This window comes from Tinamus guttatus, unplaced genomic scaffold, assembly GCF_059628265.1.
Source record: "Tinamus guttatus ecotype Peru unplaced genomic scaffold, ASM5962826v1 Tinamus_guttatus_pri_ptg000308l, whole genome shotgun sequence".
Lineage (NCBI taxonomy): Eukaryota > Metazoa > Chordata > Aves > Tinamiformes > Tinamidae > Tinamus > Tinamus guttatus.
In genome coordinates, this window is record NW_028288842.1 from 488201 (window position 1) to 513911 (window position 25711).

The following is a 25711-nucleotide window of genomic DNA, read 5'->3' on the forward strand; positions in this document are numbered from 1 at the left end:
TTTTTGGCTTTGGAGAGTAATTTTAGCACTAGACACTCAACCCAGTTGCTTTTAAAGGCAGGAATGATGACAACCAGCTGGCCTGACGAGTGCAGGGTTGCATGCAGCTGAGATGAGATGACAACTGTATGAATAAACTCCAAACTCCAAAGAGGAAGTCCATCCCAAACCAGAGAGGCTGTAGGTCAGCAGTAAGAGCTCTGCAGCAGCAGTGCAGCCTTGCAAAAACGTCGCGTTTCCACGGCTGTTTCTTTCAGGAGAAGTTCATGTATGTCATTTGCTTACAGATTAAAATAAGAACTGCTGTATATATTGTTTTATATTCTGTTCTTAGCGAGTCTTTTGGTGTTAAAAAGTACTAGCATGCCGTATGCTGTATGTCTTGATAGTAGTCATTTATCCAGGTGGACGGAGTCAAACTGTTTCTAGTGTAACTAATTCTGATGTAATAACCCTAAGATTTGGATCATGGGGAAGTTAGCCAAATGTGTGCTCAAATTAATATTGATTAATAAATAATCCTCTCCTGTCTTTCCAATAGGACTAGTAAAGAAGTGGAACTTACTGCCGCAAGATTTTAAGTCCAGAGAGTATAATGGGATTTGAAGAAAGATTGTGTATTTGTATGAATAACAGCATCGTTAGCGTTAGCTATGATGGAAGAAAAAAACATAAAGAGGAAATCTTTTTTTTTAAGTTAGAGGCCATAGACCAGGATTAATGCTTTGAAGCCCTGGAGAAACTTTGCCTGTAGTTTTAGGGCTGTTTTTGCTTGCACCTTCTTAAACTGCTCTGAGAAATAGGATGCAGCGCAGGCAGATTTTCTGGAGAACTCAGAGGAGAATGTTTGTAGGCTATAGTTTAAGCTTTTTGAAATCTAGTTTTTGGGTGCAGGAGATTGGGCGAGAGTTTGGGAAGCAAAAAGGATTGTTTGCCAGCAGTTATTTTTCCAGGATAGTGAGGAAGCAGCCTTTAGACACTATAATGAAAGTCATCACAAATAAATTTATCCATCCATTGGTTACATGGCTAAAGCAGAGGAGCATAGTGGGAAATTCTGTGTTGTTCCTGCTGCCTTGAGAAGCAGTAAGGCAAATAACTGGCTCCAAGAGGCACCGTTCAACCAAGCCGTGCAGGTATTTGTGCTCAAGAGCAGCAGTTTGCAAACCGGAGAAGGTACCAGGAGATGGCAGCATCCACCCAGGACTTTGTGCATCTGCTCTCCCTGCCACTCGGAGCACGATCACACATCCAGCTTCCCCATATTTTGGGACCTCGTTATCTGGAGATTGCTACGAAATCTTTCCTTTGGGTCGTTTTTGCCAGCGTCTTTGTTAAATGTTAATATAGCTTCTGGCTGTTGGGCTCTGTCATTAAAATGGTCTGGTAAGAAAAAGGCCTGCCAAGGTGACAGGGTGAATGTGGCGCTGCGAGCCTCATAAATATTTTTCACTGCCTCAGAGGAGGAGTGTGGTTTTGTTTTAAAGCTCTATAAGGACCGAAGGGTAATTTACAGTTGTGTACAAAAAGGTGGAAGAGATCCAGGGACTAAAAGAGGAGGAGAATGGATTACTGATTTACAGAGGCAGTCTGACCTGTTCCCCAGCCTGGGCACCGCTTTTTAAAGTGACAGAATTGGGAGCTGCTTAGTTTGCAGAATCATCCTTTTCAGGGCTGGATTTTCAGAGGTTTCTATGAACCTTGAGGTTGCAGCTGAATTTCTCAACCTGACTCCTCTCAACTTGCTTGAAAGTTAGGAACAGCATTAGTATCCATCAGCGTGCAAATACTTGTCAAAACCTGGACCTTGGAGGAAGAATTTTCCTCACCAGCCCCATGGTTTTGTGCAAGTGATCTGTGCTCTGCTAGGCTTTTCCAAGGCAGTCCGAGGCCGGCCGCGTTTCAGCCGTGCCGATATACGTGTGCGCTTTAGGAGCAAAGGAAGCGTGAAGACATAAACGCAGCGTTTATTGTTGTGCAGTTGTTACAGCAACTGCCTCTGGTATTAAAAATCCAAAGGGCGCCGGTATTGCTTTTTGCTGCCTTCCAAGACAGCCAATGTGGCCATGCGGTCTGTTCCCTAATGCATTTTGTTTGCTTACTATTTAAAGATTCCTTGAGACCTTTTTGAAAAATTATATTTGTACCACTTTTTGTTGATTTTTTTGAAGGATGGCAGAGATTTAGAAGGCTACCCTTATTTATTTATTTTTCTTTACTGCAGCAATGTCAGGAATGTGTAATTCAGTCACCCCTAGTCATTTCTGTTGGCCCCTCTGAAAGGCACAGTGCGATATTAGTGCTTAGATTGTAACCTTTGAGGAGATGAACAAGCTTTTTCAAGACTGGACATGCTGCCGTGGGGCCTCTGAGGCCATGGGCCGTTATGTAGGATCTCTTAGACACTTTTCTTCCTTTTCCTCTGCAGAAGTGGATTTGGCCATGTGGGGCTGAGCACCAGGCGCTGCTCAGGGTCTCTTCCCAGCAGAAGCACAGGGGTTTCTCAGGTACCAGTATCTCCGGGCCTAGATGACAGCGGCATGTCCAGGCAACTCTAGGATATGCCACTGGTGTGAGACCTGATTTGAGCAAAGCACGGGTCTGTCATTTATACAGAAGCTCAAAATGCCTCGAGGTGACCTGTCTTTTTTTTCTCATGGGTGAATAATTGGACAGGATGGTGCCAAAGGTGATTCTCGTGTGAGTTTTTGGCTAGCAGATAGTTCATGAGTACCAGTGCCTTCCCCGCAAGCTGTCTGTGCCCACCTATCTATGCTGGTGCAGCCCGGGGGGGACCAGAAAGGATCCAGCGCTGTCTCTTCCCTGCAAGCTGCTCTGGTCTGCTGAGGCAGGGCTTGCAAACAAAGCACCAGCAACCTGCAGTGCTGGAATTAGGGAAAATACACCTTTTCAGGTGGTTATTTTTTTTCCGTGGAGATGATGATTATCAGGAATGTTGTGTCAGATGCTGTGGCAGTATTGGATAGGGTTTATCTAGGTAGCATCACAGCCAGTTTTTCTCCAGCAAGTTGATAGGATGGCAAATGTGCTTTGAATAGTCTTTGGAAGTGTGCAGAAGTCCTTTGGATTTGTTGGAAGCTAATCAGAACGCCATCACCAAGGAACAAAGCAAGGCTAATGAAGATGAAAGATTTGACAAGTGGGTCTTTTCTTTTTCTTTTTTTTTTTTTTCTCTGTGGTGGCTTTTTTCCCCCTTAAACACTCGTCCCTGTTGATTGGGTACAAGGTGTTAATGGGCTGGTTATCAAATGAACTGGAAACTGTTTTTGTGTGTTGAATTAGCTCCTTTCATTCTTCCTCTGTCAAGATTTCCTTCTTAAATGGTGGTTTCAACCCAGTTGTTAAAATGCTCCTTTAACTAAAATATGGCAATCTGATTCTTTCTCCAAAGAGATTCTTTAAATGTCTTTTACCTCGTCAACAAAATTTGATTAAAATCAGCATGGGTATTTTTTCCTCCTCTCTCTTTTTCTTAATTAAGGGGATGTCCAAAAATACCCCTTTTGGACACTCTGTGTGCATCCTTCTGTCTAGGAGAGCTGCAATCATTACAAATGTGAATTTCCAAGCTTTTTGTCCATGGTATGGACTGCAATTTATAATTCAATTCCTGGACTGTAAAATGTGTCTTACTAACAAAATCCTGAATAATGTAGTAGTGGGAAGTTGTTCTATTCAGCAGTGAAGCCTCAGCATCTACCTATGCAAGGTGTAGTCTTATGTGTAGAAAATTTAAGGTAGGTATAGCATTTACTGTATTTAATGATCAGTGGAGATTATGGAGCCTGGGTCTTCTGGCATTTGGTCTGGCAGAAGTAGCACACAAATGTAGACAGAAGGAAGATGCATCTTCCTGCTACACAGGCTGCAGGAGGATGATTGCACAGCGAGGGCACTAGGTGATAATTAGATTTCTGTCTCTTCCATAGCTTTCCTAGTAGTTCTTGCCTGAAATTGTTAAAAGTATCTGTACCTCAGTATTCCACTTAAGAAAACTGTTTTTTTGTTGCAGATACTCTCTGCTGGTGGCTGGTGGTGCCCCCACAGTACAAGTATTCCGGTGTATATGTATGCACTCATTCATCTACTATTTTTATGTGCCACCATGAGCAATGGTTGAACCTGAAAACAGTTTAAGAGACACTAGTTTCTATACACTGTGAGGTCGCCTGCAGCACTGATCTTTAAGCTGTTGCAGATACCCTGTGTAGCTCACAGGCTGTAAATTTTGTTTCTAACAAAAGTGTGCACATCCTGTGTAGACCTCAAAGAATGCATTACCATCTCTGTAGGTGCAAACCTTTCGAAAAATGCTGAAGTAATCAATTAGCCTTTTGATTAAAGGTGATGGGGGCCTTCTCAAGCCATTGATGGGCCCTGTCTGCTAACTTTAGTTTGCTGGGCACCTTCCCATCTCTCTTCCCTGGTAGATTCAGAGATTCTAGTGAATCGAAGTCCTAGATACTTTCAGATATAGTGTAGAAATCGCATTTGCAGTTACAATGGTCCTAACCCCAAGATACAGCCTTAGAATGAGGAAGACTCATGCAGCACCTGTGTCAGTGAGAGCTGTGTGTGCATGCATGTAAAATGAGAATGTCTTCTGTGGCGTTGTGAAGGAACCCCACATAGGTAGGCTGGATGGTGCGTACATTGCGTCTAGGTTGGCCTGTATAAGCAAATGAAGAGATTGAGTATCTGTAGTGTAATAAATCATTGCTCTCTGAGCTGTGAACACTGATTACTTTATCCTTTTCCCACTGCAAAATCCCTAAAAGAACTGACCTTTTATACGCCGGGGGTGAACGAAGAGCACACGTACCAACGGTTCCCCTTGTCCCGCAGCTCGGGGGTAACCTTCAGGCACCAGCGACTCTGTTGCTTCCTGCCCTGTAGCCGTTTCACTGCTTTGCTGCCTGGGGATTTTCCTTCACTCTTCATTAGTTACTCCCTGCTAATGCAGTGTGCAGGGCCTGCTGCAGAGCACACTTCCCTTAGGGCCATGCACGGATTGCTCAGGATACTAGGAGTGGTCTCATGAGCTTGCCATGTGATGACATGAGTTTCAGGGTCTTGGTTATAATTTAGCTTTCAGCAGTGAGGCTGAGCTGCTGTTTTGTGATGCTTTTTCTCTGCTGTACAGAAAAAGGTAAAAAAAAAAGAAAAAAAAGAGACCGTACCCAAATTGGTTGAAAAACAAGCAGTAGAGATTAAGGATGCTGGAGTTCTTCTGTGCAGGAAAAGAAGTTGTTAGAAATGTGCTTAAAAAAAAGCCCAAACATATAATGAGACTGTTTCGATGATGATTTATGCAGTCACACTTAACATGAGTGGTGCCGTTCGCAGTGTATCGTGTTCTTACTATATATTACCTGCATGCACCTTCCAGTGGTCTTTCTCACAAATACACAGAATTGTATTTCAGCTGTAGTTCTGTAACACCACAACTGCAACAAGACCAATGGCCAAAAAGCCTGAATTCTGCTAAGCTTATTTAGGACTTGTTTTAAGACAGCACTCATATTTACATTCTAAACACCGGGCAAGAATTTTACTTGATTTCTTTAGCAATGAAGAAAAAGATTACCAATGGTGTTATTTTTAGGCATTCTTTTGTTTTGGAGGCTTTTTGAGGAACATTGAAGGGATCCTACAAAAATCAGAAAAAGCAGTAGATTTTGAAGTATTAAGACTGGGACAGAGTTCTTGGCTCATTCTATTGTATGTGCATATTGCAAAGGACTTGGGTGCAATTCCATATACAACACTGTGATTTATGCCCCTTTGCTTAGAGAATACAGTATCGGGTAATAGCTGACAGTCTGATTTTCAGCGCTGCTCAGCACTGGCAACCTCATTGGAAATGAAAATGGAAGTGGCCACTGCTCAGTGTGGCTGTAAATAGGGCCATTAATGCCAGCCCTAGAGCTGCATTCCTTTGTATTTGCTGTTTAAGCTTAGCACCTCAAACTTCCTGTAAATAGCATCTTTTCAGTTTTATTATTTGTGTTACAATAGCACAAGGGAAAACATCATTAAGGAAATGCTTCATTGTTTCTGTGAGTCTTCTGTGTCCCTCAGCCTCTGTCCACAGGTGAATTATTTTGGAAATTTGAGAACGCTCTCTCCAGTTGTTTTTACAGTAGGCAAGAAATGGAGGTGGTGGGGATATTTTCCTAGTTCCTTGTGTTTGTTGATACTCTTTTTCCAAAACAAAACAAAAGGCATCGTTAGGTTCATATCAAGCAGTGAAAGCATAGCAGAATTCAAGGCCCAATTCATACTGGCTATACAATGGTATGCACTTTGGCTGTTCAATAGGACTTCATAGTTTTATTTCAGTCCTTGTGTACAACTCTGTGCATAGTCTAGTGACAAACCTAAAAATGTCCCAGGCATTTTCTTGCTTGCTTGCAATCAGCTGACTCTGAAAACAGACTCAAATCCATCCTTTCTGCACCTTCTCTGCACGGAGTGTGTGTGGCTGCGGCTACCGGGCTGCGCGCGGTGGTTTTTCATGCTCTTGGTGGAGGAGCAAATGTACAGGACTCAGCCTGGCTGTCAGAACAGGTGACTACAGTTCTTTTAGTGTGTTGAGTGAACAAGTGGAATGCTGCAAGAAGTATCAGAAAGTTTATGAAGAAGGCAAAACCACATAAACTATATCTCTATATTTTTCTGTGTAGAGATATATGCTCTATGTTTAGCTGTCTGCAGTTCTGTGCTCATCTCCCATTCCTGTTAGTGTGAAACAGAAGTAAGTGGGAGTGGAGATAGGAGACAGTGTGAGAGTGTCATGGAGGAGCAAAATGTAAGATTTGGAAGAGGTGTCAATGCAGAGAGGAAAACAGATTTCTCAGTTAAGTTAGTGAGGGTGCTAGAATGGCCAATGCAGATACTGTATTTAGTACTGGAGAATAGGCAATTGGTTGTACCTCTGTTGGCTCTGCAAACCGTGACACAGAGCAAAGATATTTTCATAAGTTTTAGGAATATCTAAACATTCACTTCCTTTCTTCAAGCTCACAAAATGATTTTGTGATCATTTTGCAGTGATTTTGCAGTGAAAAGGAGCTGGCTTTTTAATAAAAACTCTTTGCAGTAGTTTTCTGTGTAATGTTAGATGTATGATGATGTGATGTTAAAAGGTTTCATGGGAATTATTTTGGCTTGTCCTGTGCAATTTGCTTCTGTCTTTTCCATGCTGGTAGTGCCAAATTCATGGCAAGCAGATGACTGTATATGCCAGTAAGATGTGCACATGCTGTTAATGCTTAAAAACAAAACTGCCTTATATAACAACTAATTTCAGTTTAGCATTTCAGTTTTGAAGGCATATCCTGTGTCAGGGAGTGTGGTAAATATTGAGGTAAATTGTTTCATTATGTAAGTTGAATCTTGGAAAGTTTAATGTGCGTGGGTGTTTGTTTATTTGAGTATATATCTGCCTACATAATCCGTCATCTTCTAGTCTACATATTTCCCTTGTCAAAAGAAAAATCATATTAAACACTGTTAAGTAGTAATACTTTACCCTTATTATTGTGTAGCGTCTCTCATCCAAGCTTCTGATACCCCCTTGGTTATTAATTAAGCTTGCTAATCCTTGTATGGCATAGAAAATATTACTCCCATTAATAGCAGTTAAACAGACTCACTGAGCAGTCAAGCACGTTGCTGTAGCAGCGTTGTCAATGCTCTTGCAAAGAAGTGCCTATTCCGAGTTAACTGTCTCCCTGTAAAACCTTCGTGGCCATGGTAGTTTTTATTTCAGTTCATCTGCTGAAGGTCAGTTCTGCAGATGTTCGTGAGTGTGTAGGGGTGACCGTGATTTGCTATATTTAGGTTAATAACTACCTGGGCTTTCTCTCTACCCGTCTTGCTGGTGGAAAGATGCGCTCTTTTGAGTAGCCAATAGTCAGTCAGTCAAACCGAATGAAGAATTTCTCTTGCAGGGTGAATATTTAATATGTAACTGAACAAACTCACCTTTCCTCAATTTTTACATGTCTAAAAAATATCAAGATAGTATATGATTTTTTTTTTCTTTTTCAGCTTAACCCACACTATCCGGAAGGTAATAATGAAGGAAAAGCTTTGGTAAGTGGAATTTGCACTTTGCACACAATCCAGAAAATAGAGTGTCATTAGCCTAATAAAACCCACCATATGAAAGCCCTTTATAGCGTTTTCTTTTTTCTTTATTTTTTAAGTTGTATGTGAAGGAACTCATGTGTTTCATGCCTCTTGTTAGATCATCAGTGAAATGGAGGCTCTTCGCTTGGATCTTTTCATCCTGCTGCCAGTGAGATTATCTTCTGTAACCCGTGTAAACTAGAGTGCCTTCCCAAGCTTTTGTACTGGAAGTTTTCCCTTGCATATGATCAAACTCAGCAGCGATGTTGCATTTGTGTCCTGTACTGCTTATAGGATTATTCTCTCTCTTTTTTTTTAAGAGAGCTACAACTAGGGAAATGTTAGGAAGCTTATTCAAATTCTGCATCAAATTAGCATTAGTTGGAGTTGGTTTTGCTTGGTGATTGCAGATATGCAATGGATTAATTCTTCTCAAATTAGACATATTACCTCATGGCAAAACCCACTAGCCTCTTTAAGAAGAAATCCAGGGATAAGCAAGTCTGGCTAGTTAAGTACTGATACCTACAAGCCTCTGAATAGTAACAGCATAACGTTGGCAAAAAAAATCTCTGACCAAAAAAAAAAAAATCAGAAAAATTAGTTTTCTAACTGAGTTAAGCCCTGCTTCAGTTTGGGTTTAATGCACCTTATGTTGAGGGAGCACTATTGAGGTTTGAACTGGTGTGCACCACACAGCTGAAGCATAAACCTGAGCCACTGTCTTCAGTCCATGATGCAGATACAGCAGAAGGTCTGATGTGTTTATCTTAGGAACCTCATCATGTGCAATGATGAGGTACTGCATACTGTGGAGCTTTGCTAGGGCACCTCTGTCAGGAAGACCTGCCAAAGATCACCATACCTACACGACACAGCTGCGCTGAGAAAAGCCCGGCCCAGCTGCCTGTGTAGAGGCAGTACAGCCCCACCACTATGGCAGCTCGTGCCCTTGGCAAGACACAGAATCATAGAATCATTATGGTTGGAAAAGACCTTTAAGATCATCGAGTCCATCTGTAAACTCATCACCACCCTTCCTGCTAAGGTGCTCCGTGGTGCGTTAGCTGGGGCTGCTGCAGGGAGGTAGGCTGTGCTAGTAGGCATGAGCCCCTTGGGGTGCATGTGTCACTCAGGCTTGGCTCTAAATCGAAGCATCTGCCGAGGCTTTTTTATTAACTATGTTGAGTAAATGCAAGCACGTATTCAGGCACCTGCTTAGGCTGAGCCTTGCTATACTTCCAAGGGAAGAAAGCTTGAACTCTAGACCAACAGCATAACAGGGACCCAAGTTGTCCTTCCTGCACCAGGGATGGATTGGGCGTGGAGATGGATGCTCTGCATCCCAGTTGCCTGCAGCAATCGTAGGAAAAGTGCGTTTAGGCCTTTACCTTGCCTGTGGTTTAAAGGAAAACGCTAGAGCATGCTGGTAGTTCTAACCAACGAGGCAAGGCCAGGCATGTTGTAGCTTATAACATGTGAAAAAAGTGGAGATAGAACCCTGGAGGAATCTTATTCATACTGAGACAACAAATGCTTCAAATTGAAAGAATCGTTCTCTATGAGATTCATGAGATTGCCTGAAAAATCCTGAGATCATTTTAGAAAAAATCAGGCTAGTTTCTTTCTGTTTGCCTTCTGGCACTCTTTCTTTTAAAGGACACATTTTCCAAGTTGTTCTCTGTTTGAGGAAGAATCATTTTATTTTATTGTTTAAATGAAAACCAAGATTCTCACATAATCGTATACCTCCAGGTCTGCAATTTTAATAGAAATAAAGAACATTGCGAGAGTGGGCAACACTGGTTTTGCTCTTCCCTAGTATTTGGTATTAATAGTAATATAGCAATAACAAAGTTGGCCAGAGAAATGGCAACTCTCTCTCATAAAAATATAGAAGTTCTAATGGTTGTTTCATATTTTGCATTGGAATGACATTTGAGGCCCTTGAAACTTTCCATTTGAATAGGACATCACTTTTAGAGCATCCCACTGCATATGAAGTGCCCGAGTTCATCATCTTGCTTCCCGAATTGTAGAGCTCGTCTTGTATGGATTGCATCTACATAAACATTTTAGTTCACATCATGACAGCACGTCTGAATCAAATCTCCTGCTTATTCTCTGCTTATGCCACCCCAGTTTGCTTTGCAGAGCAATCTCAGAGCATGTAAACCTGGATTTTGTTGGATGAGAGTAAACTAAGACATGCTCCAGGCATGTACCCACTGTGCTCCGACCTGTCCTGTGTGCCCAGACCAGAAAACCAGGCCAGGGTTAGTATGAAGTAAAACTTGTGAAAACCTCTACCAGGTGAACGCTAGGTTCCCATCAGCAAGGATGCAGCCCTCTTGTATGGTGCTGTGCTAGTGCAGATCTAGCACGGAGGCTCCAGTTGGAGCACTTCCCCTTCTAAGTAGTTAATATTCCCTCTGCTGGGGATCGAAGAAGGCACAAGAATGATCCGAACAGGAATCTTATGTTACAGGTGACTAGTGTAACAGATTGGCTTAACTGTCCTGGGCACTGGTATTGACAAAAAATCCAGACAAGAGAAAGCCGTCTAGACAAAGGTTTCCATGGAAAATTTAAGCAAAACTGATAGGTCTGTGTGGAAATTTTGGCTTATGCAGTCAGCAGTATTATGTGAAAAAATATTTTGTGTGGAAGTTTTGGTAGCACTTCCTTATAAATCTGAGCCTATGGGCATTTTTAGCATGGCATAAATTACAAAGGGGTGAAGGATTCAAAGGAGTCTTGTTGGAAATAGTGTGAGTCAGCAATGGCTATTTTAAGGGTTTGCACTGGGCATGAGGAGATGAGCAGAAAGCTTTGAATCCCTGTTCATGTTTTTCTGTTCTGTTACAATGATGCAGTGTTTTGAAGTACCCATCAAAAGTCTAAGAATCTCATGATATATGGAGTTGTCCTCGAAGGGGCAGCTCTATCAGCCTTGAATCCAACACACGGGTTAGCAGGAGCACAGAGTTTCTCTGCGCCACAGTTTTCATGTGCTCTTTCTCCTGCCTGGTGATTGCCTAAGTCACTCACTGGAAAGGCAACTTCTTCTGCAGCTTTGAACCAGTTGATTTCAAAGTATTGCCTGCAAAGTGAAGCTGCTTCGGAGGGGGACATAGAAGTGGGGCGGCTGTTTAAGATTAGGAAGGAACAGTGGAGAAAGATTTCCTATGGTGCAGGTGGGCATAGGCACTGAGCTTGTGGCCAAGGCCACCTGTTTTTTTGCCTTTAGTGACTTGAAAATTTAAAATGGCTTTGGCTCTTGAGAACATGAATATTGCGGGAGGTCACTGGGCCGTTTGTTCCCAGGCATTAAAGCTGTGTTTAGACTGGGGTTTGTTGGCCATTTGAGGGCTGTGGCTTGAGATTTGAGGCAGATTGCAGTGTGGAGCATGGTTTTGACTGAAAAAATGGCCTTGAAATTAGTTGATTAATCTTCTATGTGCATCTTTTTCCCATTTCTAAAATCCAGAAGATTTTTCGATGTTAAGACCCTCGTCTGATTTAGGATCCTTATCCAATACGATCTTCTGCTCTTGCATTTCAGGAAAGTGTAATGCATAGTGCATCAAAACAGTGCTCTGTGTTACAGCTCCCATTAAGCCCCAAATTGATGTATTTTGTGCTGCAAAGTAGTCTGTTATTTCCAGTCACTTGAATGCACAGCATCTAGAAGAACGCCGTAAACACTGGGAAATATCAAGAAGAGCTGGGAACCTGGCATTCGTTAGCTCTTCCATATTAAAAAACTGTCTCCTTTTCTTCTGCGTTTTCATGAGAGAGTGCTAATCCTAAATGTTTCTGAACTGGCCTTTATTGTTGAGATTTTTCCTAGGATTGAGAGTGTTTATTTACTTCTTTTATAAGTCAGTTGAATGTCTGCACCATGTCCTGTCAGGTGCAGGTTAGCATCCCTCCTTTGACTTTGATCTATCTAGACTTATATATGGCAAAAAACCCTCACCCAATTCAGTTTCCTTTCTTTCTTCCAACCCAAGTGATTTTTTTTCCTAGTAAACCATTAGTTTACCAAACCAAAGTACAAATCCATTACAAAAAAAACCCTTCCAGCAACCTTAATGGGCCTTAAGATTATTTAAAAAAATCTCCTAATTAGAATTTCATAATCTATAACACAAGCGATGCAGTTTAAACAAGTGGAATGGGTTTGGAGATATTTTCTTGAAGGCTTGGTTAGGAATTAATAAAGAATCTGAAAAACATGCCAAAAAAAAACAAAAAAGAGGAAAAACCTCCAGCTTTAAAATGGCACCGTCTCTGCTTATGTAAAGGCAGCACTCAGACCACTTGAGATGCTCCGCGCTAGCAGGGGGAGAAGAGGAGCCACGGATGCTGGCACATTATTATTATTCTGCTGCTGCACACAGGTCTGAATCAGCTCTGCAAACACATACATTGTTTCTTACAGAATGTCTCTGGCTCCTAACAACAGAATTGCAACGTGATGTCTCTGCTAAAAACGCGATGACTCACAAATGAGTCAACAGCGAAGGTGTTGGAGGAGGCTGACTGCTGTGCCGGCTGCCAGGGCTTCCTAGCAGGCGGGAGCAAGGCTGCCCGCTAATTTGCTCGACTTTCTTTTCATATAGAATTTTTTAAAATCGTGTAACCTATGGAGCTCTGTTCACGTTACTGCCCTGTGAAAAAGCTGCTTTTATAAAAGCCTCCTAAACTGGGTTAGCACTTTGAGACACCACAATGTAGTACATATAACGGGCACTTGCAGAACCCTGGCTGCTATTAAATTTAATTTCTGCCAAAGACTGTAGGGCAGCTTAATGTATTCGTGCAGGAATAGGGCATTAACCTTGTCTGTCTCTATGCCACGAGAGGGGTCTGTACCAATTGGAATTGTAGATTGGGTTTGCATTCCAGCAGGAAAGGTATGCCGGGTCTGTGGTGCTTTTATATTGTTTTTTGCAGTTAAAACAAAGGTCTCTCCATAAGCAAAACTCCATAAATCTCCTGAATTCTTGGTGATACCCAGCTGAGATCAGTAACAAGGATTTGAGATTGCTCAGAGTTACTATTACATTATACTAAGAGTTGGGAAGCGAGGTTATCTGCTGGGCTACAAGTCCTAGGAAAGACAAAACTGATTGTGCCTGATTTGTGTTGTCTCTAAATTACAATATAGGATTTGTCTACTCTTGTATTAAGCTTGTCCTTCATATTGCAAGCAGCATATTATGTCTGGGTTAGGTTTTTTATTAAAAAAAAATCTTTCTTGTTAAAGTGATTTTTTTATTAAAGTCTTTGTGACCACGAGTCCATGGTGATGGGCCAGGAATTGTGGAATTTGTTCAGCACTTCTACACCTCACCAAAATGGCTGTTTGTTTTCCCAAATAATGATGCTTTTTCTGCTCTCTCAGCCTTTGCCTGCCTTCTAAGATTCATTCCTCATGAACACGTGGCCCTTTCCTCTGGAAGAGCGCTCTGGCCAAGGGCGATTTGGGAGGGGGATTTTTGGTTCTGCGTGCTAGCAAAGACCTGCTGTGGCGTGAGCAGCCTGTTCCTCCGTGTTTCATGACCCCTGGAATGGGCCTTGCCCACGTCTTGGAGTGATTTTAACCAGAGGAGTACAGTGAGTGGCGTGACCACCCCTTCTTCTCCTTGGATGTGTCTCTGGCTTTATTTGGCCAGAGCCAGTGATGAGTTAGGGGGTGCTTTCCTTGTCTGCCACTGACCACGTCACTGCCGTCTCTGAAAATCCTCCTGGGCTTCCCCTTGATATTGCTGCAGGTTGAATCTTCTTGCATTTGAGTCTCTTTACTATCTTCCTCTTCCCTTTTCTTCACAGAATCTGCTTTTCTTGGCTACATCTGCTCTTATGCCAGGTTCCTACCTGGACAAATACCTCCCTGTTTTTTCTGCTGAAGTATAGAGTGTCTCATCTGAGTTGGTCATGTTGTTTAAATAGTTAGAAGTCTGATGTGTTCTCCTCTTTCAGCTTCCTCATTTAGGTTCATCTGCAAAATTAATAATGGCTCGGTTAAGGGCAGATTCTGATGCTTGATTACTAATTTTAAGTAATCATAGGAAAATTTCTGAGCACAATGCTGTCTGTTCTCTGTTTCTCACACGTGCAATACTGTGCACATGCACTCAGATAGAGAAGCAGGCATAAATTCAAGCCTTCTGTGTACCTATGTGATGATTGTATCTCTCTGCCTCTTGTACTCCTTTTTTGTAATCTGATTTCTGAGCTCTCCAGGTAAGGATCACTTCTGTTTATATTGTTTACAATGCCTGGTGCTCAACAGCCATAATGCTAGTTGTGCTGGGAGGTGGGTCCGCGGTCCTGATGTTAAATTAGGAGACGAGCTCTGAGGCTTTTGCTAGAGGCCAGCTGGAGAGGTGCGAGTCTGATTTTGCTCCTTTTTTGCCTTTTGCCTGTTGCAGACACTGCTTTGTCCCTGTTGAAACACACTTTTTGTTCTTAGAGTAGAAAGCAGCTCTTGCTCAGGTGCCAGGTCTAATTTGATCGAAGCCAGGCCTGGTTGGCTGCACTTAGGCCTGCTGAGCCAGCTCTGTTGCTGGATAGCACATGTAGCAATTAGTGGTCAGGCTAGGGAGTGGGGAAAGCAGCCCCAAACTGCAGGATGGCGAGCGGGAGCTGCTCGAGCACTAGATATGTCCCTTTCCCTTCTGTCCCAGAAACCTGCACATATGCATACATCCTTCTGCTTAATGATCTCCTGGAGATGGTCAGGCGTTGTGTAATGAATGAGCACATAAAACTTCCTAATGCAGGATGGAATATAGCTTTCTATTTTGCTCTGTGTTTTTCCTGGGGCTTCAGTGAAAAAATATGTGAATATAAAGTGTCCTGCCTTTTTTTACACAAGCAGTTTCAGTTTGCAAATTGTAGCAGAGTGTGTAGGTTCGGGAAAACCTAATTAGATTTGGGTGTAAGTTATGGGAAGAAATCAAAAATCTGGATGCAGTTCTAAACCATCTTATGCTCCTCAACACTTTAGAGCCCTCTTGAATTTTAAATGGCTATTCCTGGGTGTATGGGCGCTGTGAATAAGTTCTATTTCTTTTTTTGTGCAGGAATTTGGGAAGTCTGTTTTCATTTGATATGAGACTATTTCAACTCTTACCTCTGAAGATCTTCAGAATATTCTCTTACAGACATGTACATGGAAATTGAAAACGAGGATAAAAATTAGTACTATTTTCTCCAGCCTTGCATATAAGTTAAATTTGCAAGTGTGATTTTGCTTGGTGTCTTTCTGGGTGTGGGGTATGCAGCAATGTGAGGACCTCCCACCAGATGTGGGTTTGCTCTTGTGCACGACACAGTAGTTCATTGGCCTTGGCCTCCGTGAGCTGCCTTCTCGAAGCCTAGTGCAACCAGTGCTAGATGAACGTAGGAAAAGGATGTGAGAGGATTTCTTCCTTGTTTTTTTCTTGTCTCTGTTCTTCAGAAAAGTAATGGGATGGAGAGCTGGCAGTTTTAGACTTCATGGTGAAACTAAATAATGTTTTTGAAGATGAGATGAGAACTATCTATTTCTTGCACAGCTTCCCTCCTCCTTGATTTCGTTGCTTAATCAATGGGCAGTATGAATAATCAAAGCTTTGTCCTTGATTATCCCTTCCAGTTCGCCTTTAATCAAGATACATGGAAACCCAGGAGAGCGTCGCCTCTCTGTTGCTTTGTGCATCTTTGTGCATCTTCATATTAATCATTCTATAGTATTTCAGCTTCCCAGTGTTTGATTTTTCTCTTTTGGCTTTCATTGGTCCTATTTTTCTCCCCTCCCGTGACATGTTCTGTGTACGTGAGGGGCCCTAGGCTGCCAGTCTCTTTACTGCTTGTTAGCCTGGGGTAAGATGTATAGCTCAGCAGCCTAGAGGAGCAGCTTTTACTTATGCCAGTAGTTCTACTAGTGGCTGTGCGGCTGCAGGCGCGGGCTCTGAACTGCCTCTTCCATCAGAGCTACGGAGGGCCAAGCTCTGTGAAGGTACCGGCTGGAGTCCGTTTCACCCGGCTACCTAAAGATGAAGACGGCTGCTTAAGTGGTGCCGGGTTGCCGAGTTCCCCAGCACTTCGAGTCAGCGGTGGGAGGAAGATCAGGAGAGCTACGTGGAATGTGTCCCTTGGCAGGGAGGCTTCTCGGGGGCTCTGCTTCTCCAGCCTCCTTGGGCACACTCAGACCCTGCTGCAGTACCAGCCTGTGCTAGGGCTGCTGGTACCGTCTAGCTGGTGCTTCGTGCGCCCCTCTCCAGCCACAGCTTGGTCTCTGTGGAGGAGGTGTGTGCTGGGTCTTCCTATATGAAGAAATGAGCTGCTGTGATTCTGACCATGAGAGGGGAAAAAGAGCAAGTCTGAAAAAACACAGTGGAATAGGACAAATTGTCTCTTTTTCCAATCCCCCCTCCTCCCTTTAAAAATCCAGTTTTCGTTTATTCTTTCCTTTTATCTTCAGCCTTTTCCCAACTGCCACTGTGTAATTGCATCTTTTGGGAGTGAAGGGTCTGCAACTACAGCAGGTTTTTGAAGTTGGAGGTGTCGAGTAATAATGTATACAGCAGCACAGTCTCTCTGTAGCTTGTGACCTGCTGTTGTTATAATGACTGTCTGGGACCCCATGTGCCTGGGGCAAAGTGCATCCTTTGAGTTATGCTCTCCAAAGCCACTTGTGGTACATTCTTACGAGAATGTACGGAGGGGGGGGGGCGGAAAACGAACTTGCCTGCAAGGTAATTGGGGAATTTATAATGGGCCCGATACAAGCAAATAACCCTTGTGTGCCTAATCAGCAGAGAGACGGCGACCTTCCTGCTTCAAAGAAGAAACGCCAGGCAGGGGAGAAGATTATGTACACTTTGGTCTCTGTGCCACATGGAAATGACATTGCATCTCTCTTTGAACTGGATGCCACCACTCTTCAGAGAGCTGATTGCCTCGTTCCAAGGTAAAGGGGAAAAAAAAAAAAAGTGCTGCATTGACAAGGTTTCTTCTTAGCATTAGGCTGGTGAGTAAAGCACTAGAAATCAAACCTGAGCAGGTATTATCCTTCAGTTAAAGTTTGGGGAGTGTTCATGGGTGAACAAGGGATGTATAAAACATGATCCTGCCACGGTGACTGGGTAAATAATTATAAGGATAAAGCAAGTGACACTTTAGTCTGCAAAGAGAAAAATAATGGGCTAAACGTTGCACAGATGAAAGTGAGGACAGGACTGAGCCCAGTGCACTGTTTGAAAAAACTGTACTGCAAGTAGATTTGAGAGAATTGTTCCCGACAAAATAATGTGTATGGTGAATTGTGCTTCTGTTTCTCTGACAGATCACAATACCACTGAATACATGTTATTCAAATTAATTCAGCAAGTGGCTTCTGGAATCTGTTCTGTGTTTTAATTGTGAATATTTGGAATTTTAACTGTGTTACTTTGCTAGGATTGGCTGGGTAAGTCAGGAGGGGTTGGTTGTGACCAAATGGGCAGGTAGACACGTGGGTTCTGTTTGTCATGATGTGGGTTTTAAAGTCGAACACCTGTAAATACTGATGCATTCGGCTTTGAAGTGTGTTTGCTGTGTTAAATGTTGCCAGATAATTTGCTTACTTGAAAAGTCACAGGCCGTCAACATGAAAAGATGAGCATGAGTGAAGGCCACAGTGAATATATTCGAAAGTCAGAATTCAGAGAAAAACTTCTAATTGATTTTTCAGCTCTGCTTCTTGATAATACCACAAATTCTCTAATGAAAACAGTTTAGAAAAATCTAGTGCCCACTCTTTTGTTCACTTGAGTTCCAGTTGAGAACTGATACTGTAAATACTTGCTCGCTGGAGCTAGGGTTTTTAGGCCATAATAGTGAAGCTGTGCATCCCCGATCACTTTTACTGTCTTTTGGGCTGTGAAGAGGTTCATTACTCAGCAGAAAAAAATATTAAGAAAATGATTGTTTTTATTCATAAAATGTTTCTATTTGGATGGGATTTTATACCACTTTCCTCCCTATTTTTTTTTCTTTAAAGAAGACTTGTAGGATTATATAAATGCTTAAAAATGCATTCTGCTTAATCCCAAGATACTGTTTGCTCTCAATGCAGCTCTGTGAGAAGGGGGACAATAGGAGGAACTGTGGCAGTACCTTCTAGTGCCCCCTCACCCTTTTCTTACGAGTGGCTGGTGTGACTTGTACTCTCAAGTCTCATGATGCTGTCATGGATTGGGCAGCATCCCACCTTGTCTAGTTTAGCTTGGGACTGCCTCCATCTAACCTATTGATTGCTTTGTTTTCCTTTAGGAATTCATATGTCCGACTGAGGCATTTATGCACTAATACTTGGGTCACTAGTACTAGTATTCCAATAGATACTGATGAAGAGAGGCCTGTGATGTTGAAGGTAACCACTAATTTCTTGGGGTTGCAATCCCACACTCATTCCTAAAGTTATCTGCTGGTGATCTCACTTCTTACCTATAAAAGATAATTAGGGAAAAGTTGAGAGATTTGCTTATCCATACCAAACCATTGCAGATTGGGACATGCCAAACCAAGGAAGACAAAGAAGCTTTTGCCATCGTATCTGTTCCTCTGTCGGAGGTCAGAGACTTGGACTTTGCCAACGACGCCAACAAGGTTTTAGCATCCACTGTTAAAAAGCTGGAAAACGGAACAATAACACAAAATGAAAGGAGGTTAGTGAATTTTATTTCTCCCCTCCAATTAATGGTGCCTAGCAGGGCATCACAGTGCTGGACAAGTTAGTAACATCGATGTGGGTGTAGAAACAACTGACAGAGGATGTGCTGATGTGTAGAGTGCTAACCTGGGACTTGGTTTGTTCCATCTCTTCCAGAGCTGCTTTCCTGCACTGTGGTCTTGTTTCCTGCCTGCAAAATGGGGGTAAACAACATTTCCCTAACTCCCTGGCCACATAAGTAAATAGGCAGATCCCTGGGCAAAGGCAAAATGCTTGTCTTAAATTCCTATTACACACTGCTTCTGGGCTATAGCAACTGGGTCTTGAATCTCATATACAAGATAGTATAGTATCGTATATAATATCATATACAATCTCATATAGAATGGGCAGCATACAGGACTCTTGATGTGCCTAAAATTCAGTGTAATATGCCTTCATGCTTCCAGCGCAGCAGAAGGAGGTCTTAAAGTGCCTGAGCAACTGCCACAATAGTTCCCTTGCTTGCTTGCTTCCATTTTAACTCGCTTTCCTTGTCTATTTTACATCGTTCTGTTGTTGTTAATGTTTGCCCTTCATATTTATCCATGCTTCAACTGTAGCCCTATTAGAAGGTCTCTTCTTCACACCCGCCTCTGAATTAAGAGATTTTCTTGTACGCTGTAGTCAAATATATCAAATTGCCGGTGATGTAGTCTGCTATTTATTTTCAGCTGTCTGTGGTAAAACTGAATATTAGAGAGCATCTCTGGCAGTGTTAATTTGTAACCTCCATTCTACTATGTGTCATGCACAACTTTCTGCTGAAAATGTTGGGTTTTTTAGATGCTAAAACTGAACTTCTGCTCTCTGTTGAGTCCGCAGCCTTTTGTCAGTAGTAACTAGAACAGATGCTTCAGTATCAGGTGGAGGATTTATCCTAACAGGCAGATCTAGATGGTCTGGATGCCGGCACTCAGCCTTGGAGAGCTGAAGGGCCATTTTGTTCCTGAGTGGAAGCAGAGGGATACGGCACAACAAAGGTGTGACATCCCTTTATTGGGCTTGCACCACTGTATCACTGCCATCCAACAATTCCTCATCTTGATAAATTGGTACAACTGTGTGCAAAATTCAGTGTGATTTCAGGATCATGGCATTCTTTGGCTGTTCTCTGATTTCCTTGGAAGCAGTCACTCTTGCCATTTCTGTGGGTCTTACCACCTTCTGCTGAGCTAAGCTCCCACAGTTGGTGCCTGGTTACTCCACCCTACATGTGCCCTTGCTGCCTTTTCCTGCTGGGGAGGCTCCCTCGTGCTGCGGCCCTTGCTGTTTTGCACCAGTGAGCTGAGGTTTTTAAAGCTAAAGCAGAAGACGGTGATGCCCGTAGTATTTTCTTCCTGCATCTTCTGAAGGCAGTAGGAAAGGAATGACTCCTGCCTCTGCCCGTTTTAGCACTTGCTTCTGCCAAGTCCCTTTTCCTCTAGCAAAGAGTGAATAAAATATATATGGTCTTTTTCAAGTCCTTCTTCAACAGTTTCTAGGGTTAGTAGGGAAATAGTGTAGCAGCAGGATGCTGTTAGTCTTCTAGTGAGTGTGTCATCTTGTTTTGTGGGCCCATGATACTAATTTACCAATAAAAATTGGTGTTAGGCTGCCTAAGAGTGTGTTTCTAGTGCTGCTGGGCCTCGAGGCCAGCTGGTATAGATTTCGGATTTCTGAATACTCCACATCAATTCAGCGTGCTGCATTTTTCTCCCTTTTCCCTGTGGTTGTCGTTTAATTCCTTGGTAAACATCCCTGTGATGGATTTAAGCCTCTGCTGATCCAAGGCCTTGAATCCTTAAGTACATGTCAAACTTAGCTTCACCATGATTGAAATTCTGTTGTACTAGATAGATACTTGTTCTAAAATGCGATTTTCTTCTTAATGAATCCTAGCAAGTGTTGAATGGCTGTATATAATAATGATTTGTCTATTCATTCTAGGTTTGTAACCAAGTTACTAGAAGATCTCATTTTCTTTGTTGCTGATGTGGCTAATAATGGGCAGGAAGTTTTGGATGTGGTCATTACCAAGCCAAACCGGGAACGACAAAAATTAATGAGGGAACAAAATATACTGGCCCAGGTATGTCCTAATGTCCTAATACTTGCCTGATTTGCAAATACGTTGTAGAAGAGAATGATTTGGTTATATGCTACTTTTAGCTAACTTGGCCAGGGCATGTTGTGTGTATTTTTGATTGGATTGGTGTGTGAATGAGATGGAAACACAAGTGACCGAGGTCTCTCTGTTGGTTCTGTGTGATTCTGCTGAGTTGTAACACTATATTAGATATCACATCATTGGCCAAATTGTTCGTATGAGGGTCAGATTGTAGTCAGAATTAACATTCTCTTGAAATAGCTTAGTGAAAGGACACAACTGGTATTGTCCTCCTTTTTTTTTTTTTTTTTTTGTCCTTAATTTAGCCAAGGATAAGGTACTTGACACAATATGCTTGTAGTTGATAATAATGGTCAAAAGGCAAAAATGTCGATCAAGTTGGTGAGGAAATGTGAAATTAAACATTTAAAGGTATAATGTTTGAGACTATCAGTGTCTCCCAACTTCTGCTTTGTCTTATGTAGATAATAAGTGCAGTGATTTTGCTCAATAGGAGTCTTGTGCTGATCCAGTCAAAGGACACTACCATTGACAGTTTTAAGTTAAGCAGAAAAACTTGGTTTTATTTTCATTCTCAGTGGTTTTAATTTTGAACAGATATTTGGGATCCTCAAAGCTCCTTTTAAGGACAAAGGTGAAGGCTCAATGCTGAGACTCGAAGATCTGGGTGATCAGCGGTACGCTCCATACAAATATATGTTGCGGTTATGTTACCGAGTTCTCAGGCATTCCCAGCAAGACTATAGGAAGAACCAGGTCAGTGGCACTGAAAACTCTTTAATATCCGATTTCTGTGTTTGATCTTGCACTCTGCCCTTGCAAGCAGAACTCTGTGATGAGCCTATATTAAGAGATGGTGAAAGGACTAAGCTCTTTGCAGTTTAGTGGTAAGCAGCAAATCAGGCCCTAATACTTCCTTCTGCTGTATTAGTAAAGTTATGCTCTTGGACTCTGGATTATTAACTGGAAAGGTAGCAAAACTCTCTGTTTCCATTGCTTCAACATTTGTGGGGTCATGGCAGCCAATCAAAGCAGAGTTATTCTATCAGGTGGCCTAATTTCCCACTGCTAGAGTCTTCTTGTGAACAAGGGATATTTCAAAACATGATGTTGAATGCTTTACAGGTTGCGGCGGTGGGGAGAAACTTTTTAAGACTAAAGGGGCTAAAGATTAAAGAAAAGAAAAGGAAATGTAATGTATGACTTCTCTGATTTTCTTCTAATGCTTCACAAGAATATTTTTGTCTTGGAGGGGAAGAGGAAAGATGAAAGGCAGCAAAGAATGCCTTAGATGTTATAAGAAACTCTCTTTTTTTCCTTTAAATAAAATGTTTTCTATTTCCTTTTAATTCTATATGTATTTTTGTGGGTTCATTTCTTTGCTTTTTGAAAGAATAAGAAGAATTAGTCATCCCTTAACACTGAATCGTTTTCTTGAGGTGTGTAATTCAGGTATTCAGATACTTTTCTTCTGTTTGGGAAAATTCGGCGAGAAGAGTTTTGAGAGTTATTTTGATTGTTAATTGAGTGGGATATGGCTGATTCTAGAAGAAAAGATTGAACAAGTGGTCATGGTGATTTTCATTCTTTCAGGAATATATCGCAAAGAACTTCTGCGTCATGCAGTCCCAGATTGGTTATGATATTCTGGCAGAAGACACCATCACAGCTTTGTTGCACAACAACAGAAAACTGCTAGAGAAACACATCACGGCTAAAGAAATAGAGACGTTTGTTAATTTACTCAGGAGAAATCGAGAGCCAAGGTTTGAAGTGGTCCACATAACATTCTTCTTCTCTATTGACAGGCTTTTATATCAATAGCAGCTGTGAATCTGTTTGCTCTTCATTGTTTCGTTGTCTCTTTCTCCTAGCTTTTTGTGTAAGACCTGGATACAAAAAAATCTGTGCACAGTCTCATGCTAAAAAAGTCAGAAATACCAGCAGTACTTTGGATTTGACCCTATCTGCATTTCAGAATTAGAGCGAGCTGATAAGCAAAGTTTACAGTTTACGTGACACTTTTGAAAATGTGATTTTAGTTCAAAACAGAGGGAAACAAATAGAAATTTTGATTTCTCATAACCTTGCATCTGCTCTGTGAAACTGCCATTCCTGTTTGTTTCCCTTCTAATAAGGTAGTTGAAGAGGACACAGATATCAATTTTACTGTGTTTTCACTGATGTCAGTTTTCCTGTTGATACTCATTGCAGGCCAGACCTGCAAGGGGCCTGGGACAACAAAGACCCCAATGCACATGGGTTTGTGGACCAGATTTTGTTCCAAATGAAACATCTGGCCTTCAACTCTGCTCTGTTCATTGTTTTTGCGCAGCTTTAGGTCAGAATACAAAGTAAATGGATTTTTTTTTTTTGAATGAAAAAGCTATTTATTTTTTTCATTAGATTTTCAATTGTAAATGGACCAAAGTAATGTAAATAAAAGAAATGAAGGTACTAGCTGCCAAATGATATCCTCAGTAATTGTGGATAGCAGTGTTCTGTTAGTTATTTATTGCATTGCTCAGGGCCCGGGTGCTGCATTGCTTCAGTTATTCTCCATGTGGCTGCAGCCATTCTGCCTCAGGCTGTAATCTCACTGCTCTCCTATGCTAAGCAGGATTGGGCTTGGTCAGTACTGGTAGGGGAAAATGCAGGAGCAGCTCCTGTGTCAGTGCTGAAGGGACCTTTTTATTAACAATCATCTCATGTAACTTTTCTGTCGCAGGGGATGTCTCGGTATTGTTGCATAATTCAACTGTATTAAAATATGCATTCAGTGCCCTAAGGTGTAAGTGGGAGAGCAATTAATGAAATACAGCTTGTCAAGATGGCGCAGTCTTAACAGTCAAGGTCTCGTCTTTTGACAATTATTTGCATGAAGTCTTGTAAACTTTTGCAGCATTGCTTGTGTGAGTAAGGATTGTGGAAGTATGCACTAAAACACATAACAAAAAAAGATTTAAGCGTTTCCTAAGAAGAAGAGTTTTTTTGTTTTTAAGAGTTTTTTATTTTCCAGTGCGAGAAAGGCTGCAGTATGAGCTGCTGTTAGCACACATGCGGGGATCCAGGGGAGAAGCAGATATTTTATGAATGTCCCAACTAAGAGGAAAGCCTCATTCTGAAACTTGTTAAATGACAGAAGACATGAGACATAAACTCATAGGAAGCAGCTTTTCAAGGAAAGCTTTTGTTAGTTAGGCTTTGCATGGAATTACTTCTTTGTATACAGAGGGTCCTCTTTCAGATTCTGTCACATTTCTTTTTTTTTTTTCACTTTTGCCTGTGCAGATTCTTGGATTATCTGTCAGACCTGTGTGTATCTAACACCACAGCAATACCAGTAACTCAGGAACTCATCTGCAAGTTTATGCTGAGCCCAGGAAATGCTGACATTCTCATTCAAACCAAGTGAGTATCCAGTGTCTGAACACACCTTTTTGTTATTTACTCCATTCGTTACTTCTGCAGAGCTTTGTGAGCAGCTCCACTGTGAGGTCTTTGTGCTTGCAGACTGGTGTCGGCGCAGATGGACAATCCCTTGGATTGCCCAGTCATCGCAGACGACATCGATGATGAAGAAGTGTGGCTGTACTGGATTGACAGCAACAAAGAACCTCATGGGAAAGCCATCAGGCATCTGGCTCAGGAGGCCAAAGAAGGCACAAAAGCTGATTTAGAAGTTCTTACCTACTACAGGTAAAATGTCTTTTTTTTTTTTTCAAATGGAAGAAAATATAAACTTTCCAAGCAGCCAGCTGCTCTTCTTATTTATTTGTCATTATCATAAAAGCAAGTTAGGTCTTGCCAGAAACCATGTTTAAAAGATTTTTTTTCAAGTCCTTCCCTTAGGAAGGATTGCAATCTCTGCTATCTATTCCAGGCAAGTCTTGAGTTTTGCTTGTGATGCCTTTTTTTGTGTGTCTCTGCTGTGATTTGGCCTCCTAGGTTTTCTGCATGGGGCTGTATTTTTAGGTCATGCTACTCTTGAAATCATGGCATACTCTGCAGAAGGAAGTGTATTGAGCATCCCAGGGTTTAGAGAGGAGGGGGGAGGAAGGGATCATGGAACTGAATTTTAGATTGGTTGGAAGCAAATAGTGCAAAATGCTGCAGCCTTCCCCTGGCTTCTCTGTGGTGGCTTTTTTGAACTTCAGATAGAGCTCAGTCCTCATAGGAGCCAAACATCTGCATAGTAGGTTAGTCCCTTTGTTAGCAAAGTCACTCTTGTCGTATTTCAATACCTACATCAGAAGGACTGAGATCAGATTTGCAAAGGGTGATTTGGAGGTATATTGTTTGATGGCATTTCAAAAAATCAGTAGGAAATATGTGTTGTTTTTCTTTAAGGTATCAGTTGAACCTCTTTGCAAGAATGTGCCTGGACCGCCAATATCTGGCCATCAACCAGATTTCTGCACAGCTGTCAGTAGACTTGATCTTACGATGCATGTCGGATGAAAGCCTCCCTTTCGACCTCCGCGCTTCTTTCTGCCGGCTGATGCTGCACATGCATGTGGACAGAGATCCTCAGGAGTCTGTGGTGCCTGTCAGATATGCCAGGCTGTGGACTGAAATTCCCACTAAGATCACCATCCACGAGTGAGTTTAGCGGTACTAAACAAAGCATTTGAAAAGAGGATAAATTGGTTGTATGTGTCTAATGCCGCCAACAAATTCATATGTGAGAGGGT

General features: G+C 42.0%; 1 protein-coding gene across 1 annotated transcript in view; it reads left to right on the forward strand.

Annotated features, from left to right (window-relative positions):
- Positions 1 to 25711, forward strand: part of ITPR2 (inositol 1,4,5-trisphosphate receptor type 2) — a 237065-nt gene that overhangs the window by 51768 nt on the left and 159586 nt on the right. The window contains exons 10-19 of the mRNA XM_088528402.1: positions 8077 to 8121; positions 16971 to 17125; positions 18469 to 18568; positions 18703 to 18863; positions 20837 to 20978; positions 21615 to 21773; positions 22611 to 22783; positions 24309 to 24428; positions 24531 to 24716; positions 25368 to 25619. Of these exons, the coding sequence (XP_088384528.1) occupies positions 8077 to 8121; positions 16971 to 17125; positions 18469 to 18568; positions 18703 to 18863; positions 20837 to 20978; positions 21615 to 21773; positions 22611 to 22783; positions 24309 to 24428; positions 24531 to 24716; positions 25368 to 25619 (1493 nt within the window). The remainder of the gene's footprint in view (positions 1 to 8076; positions 8122 to 16970; positions 17126 to 18468; positions 18569 to 18702; positions 18864 to 20836; positions 20979 to 21614; positions 21774 to 22610; positions 22784 to 24308; positions 24429 to 24530; positions 24717 to 25367; positions 25620 to 25711) is intronic.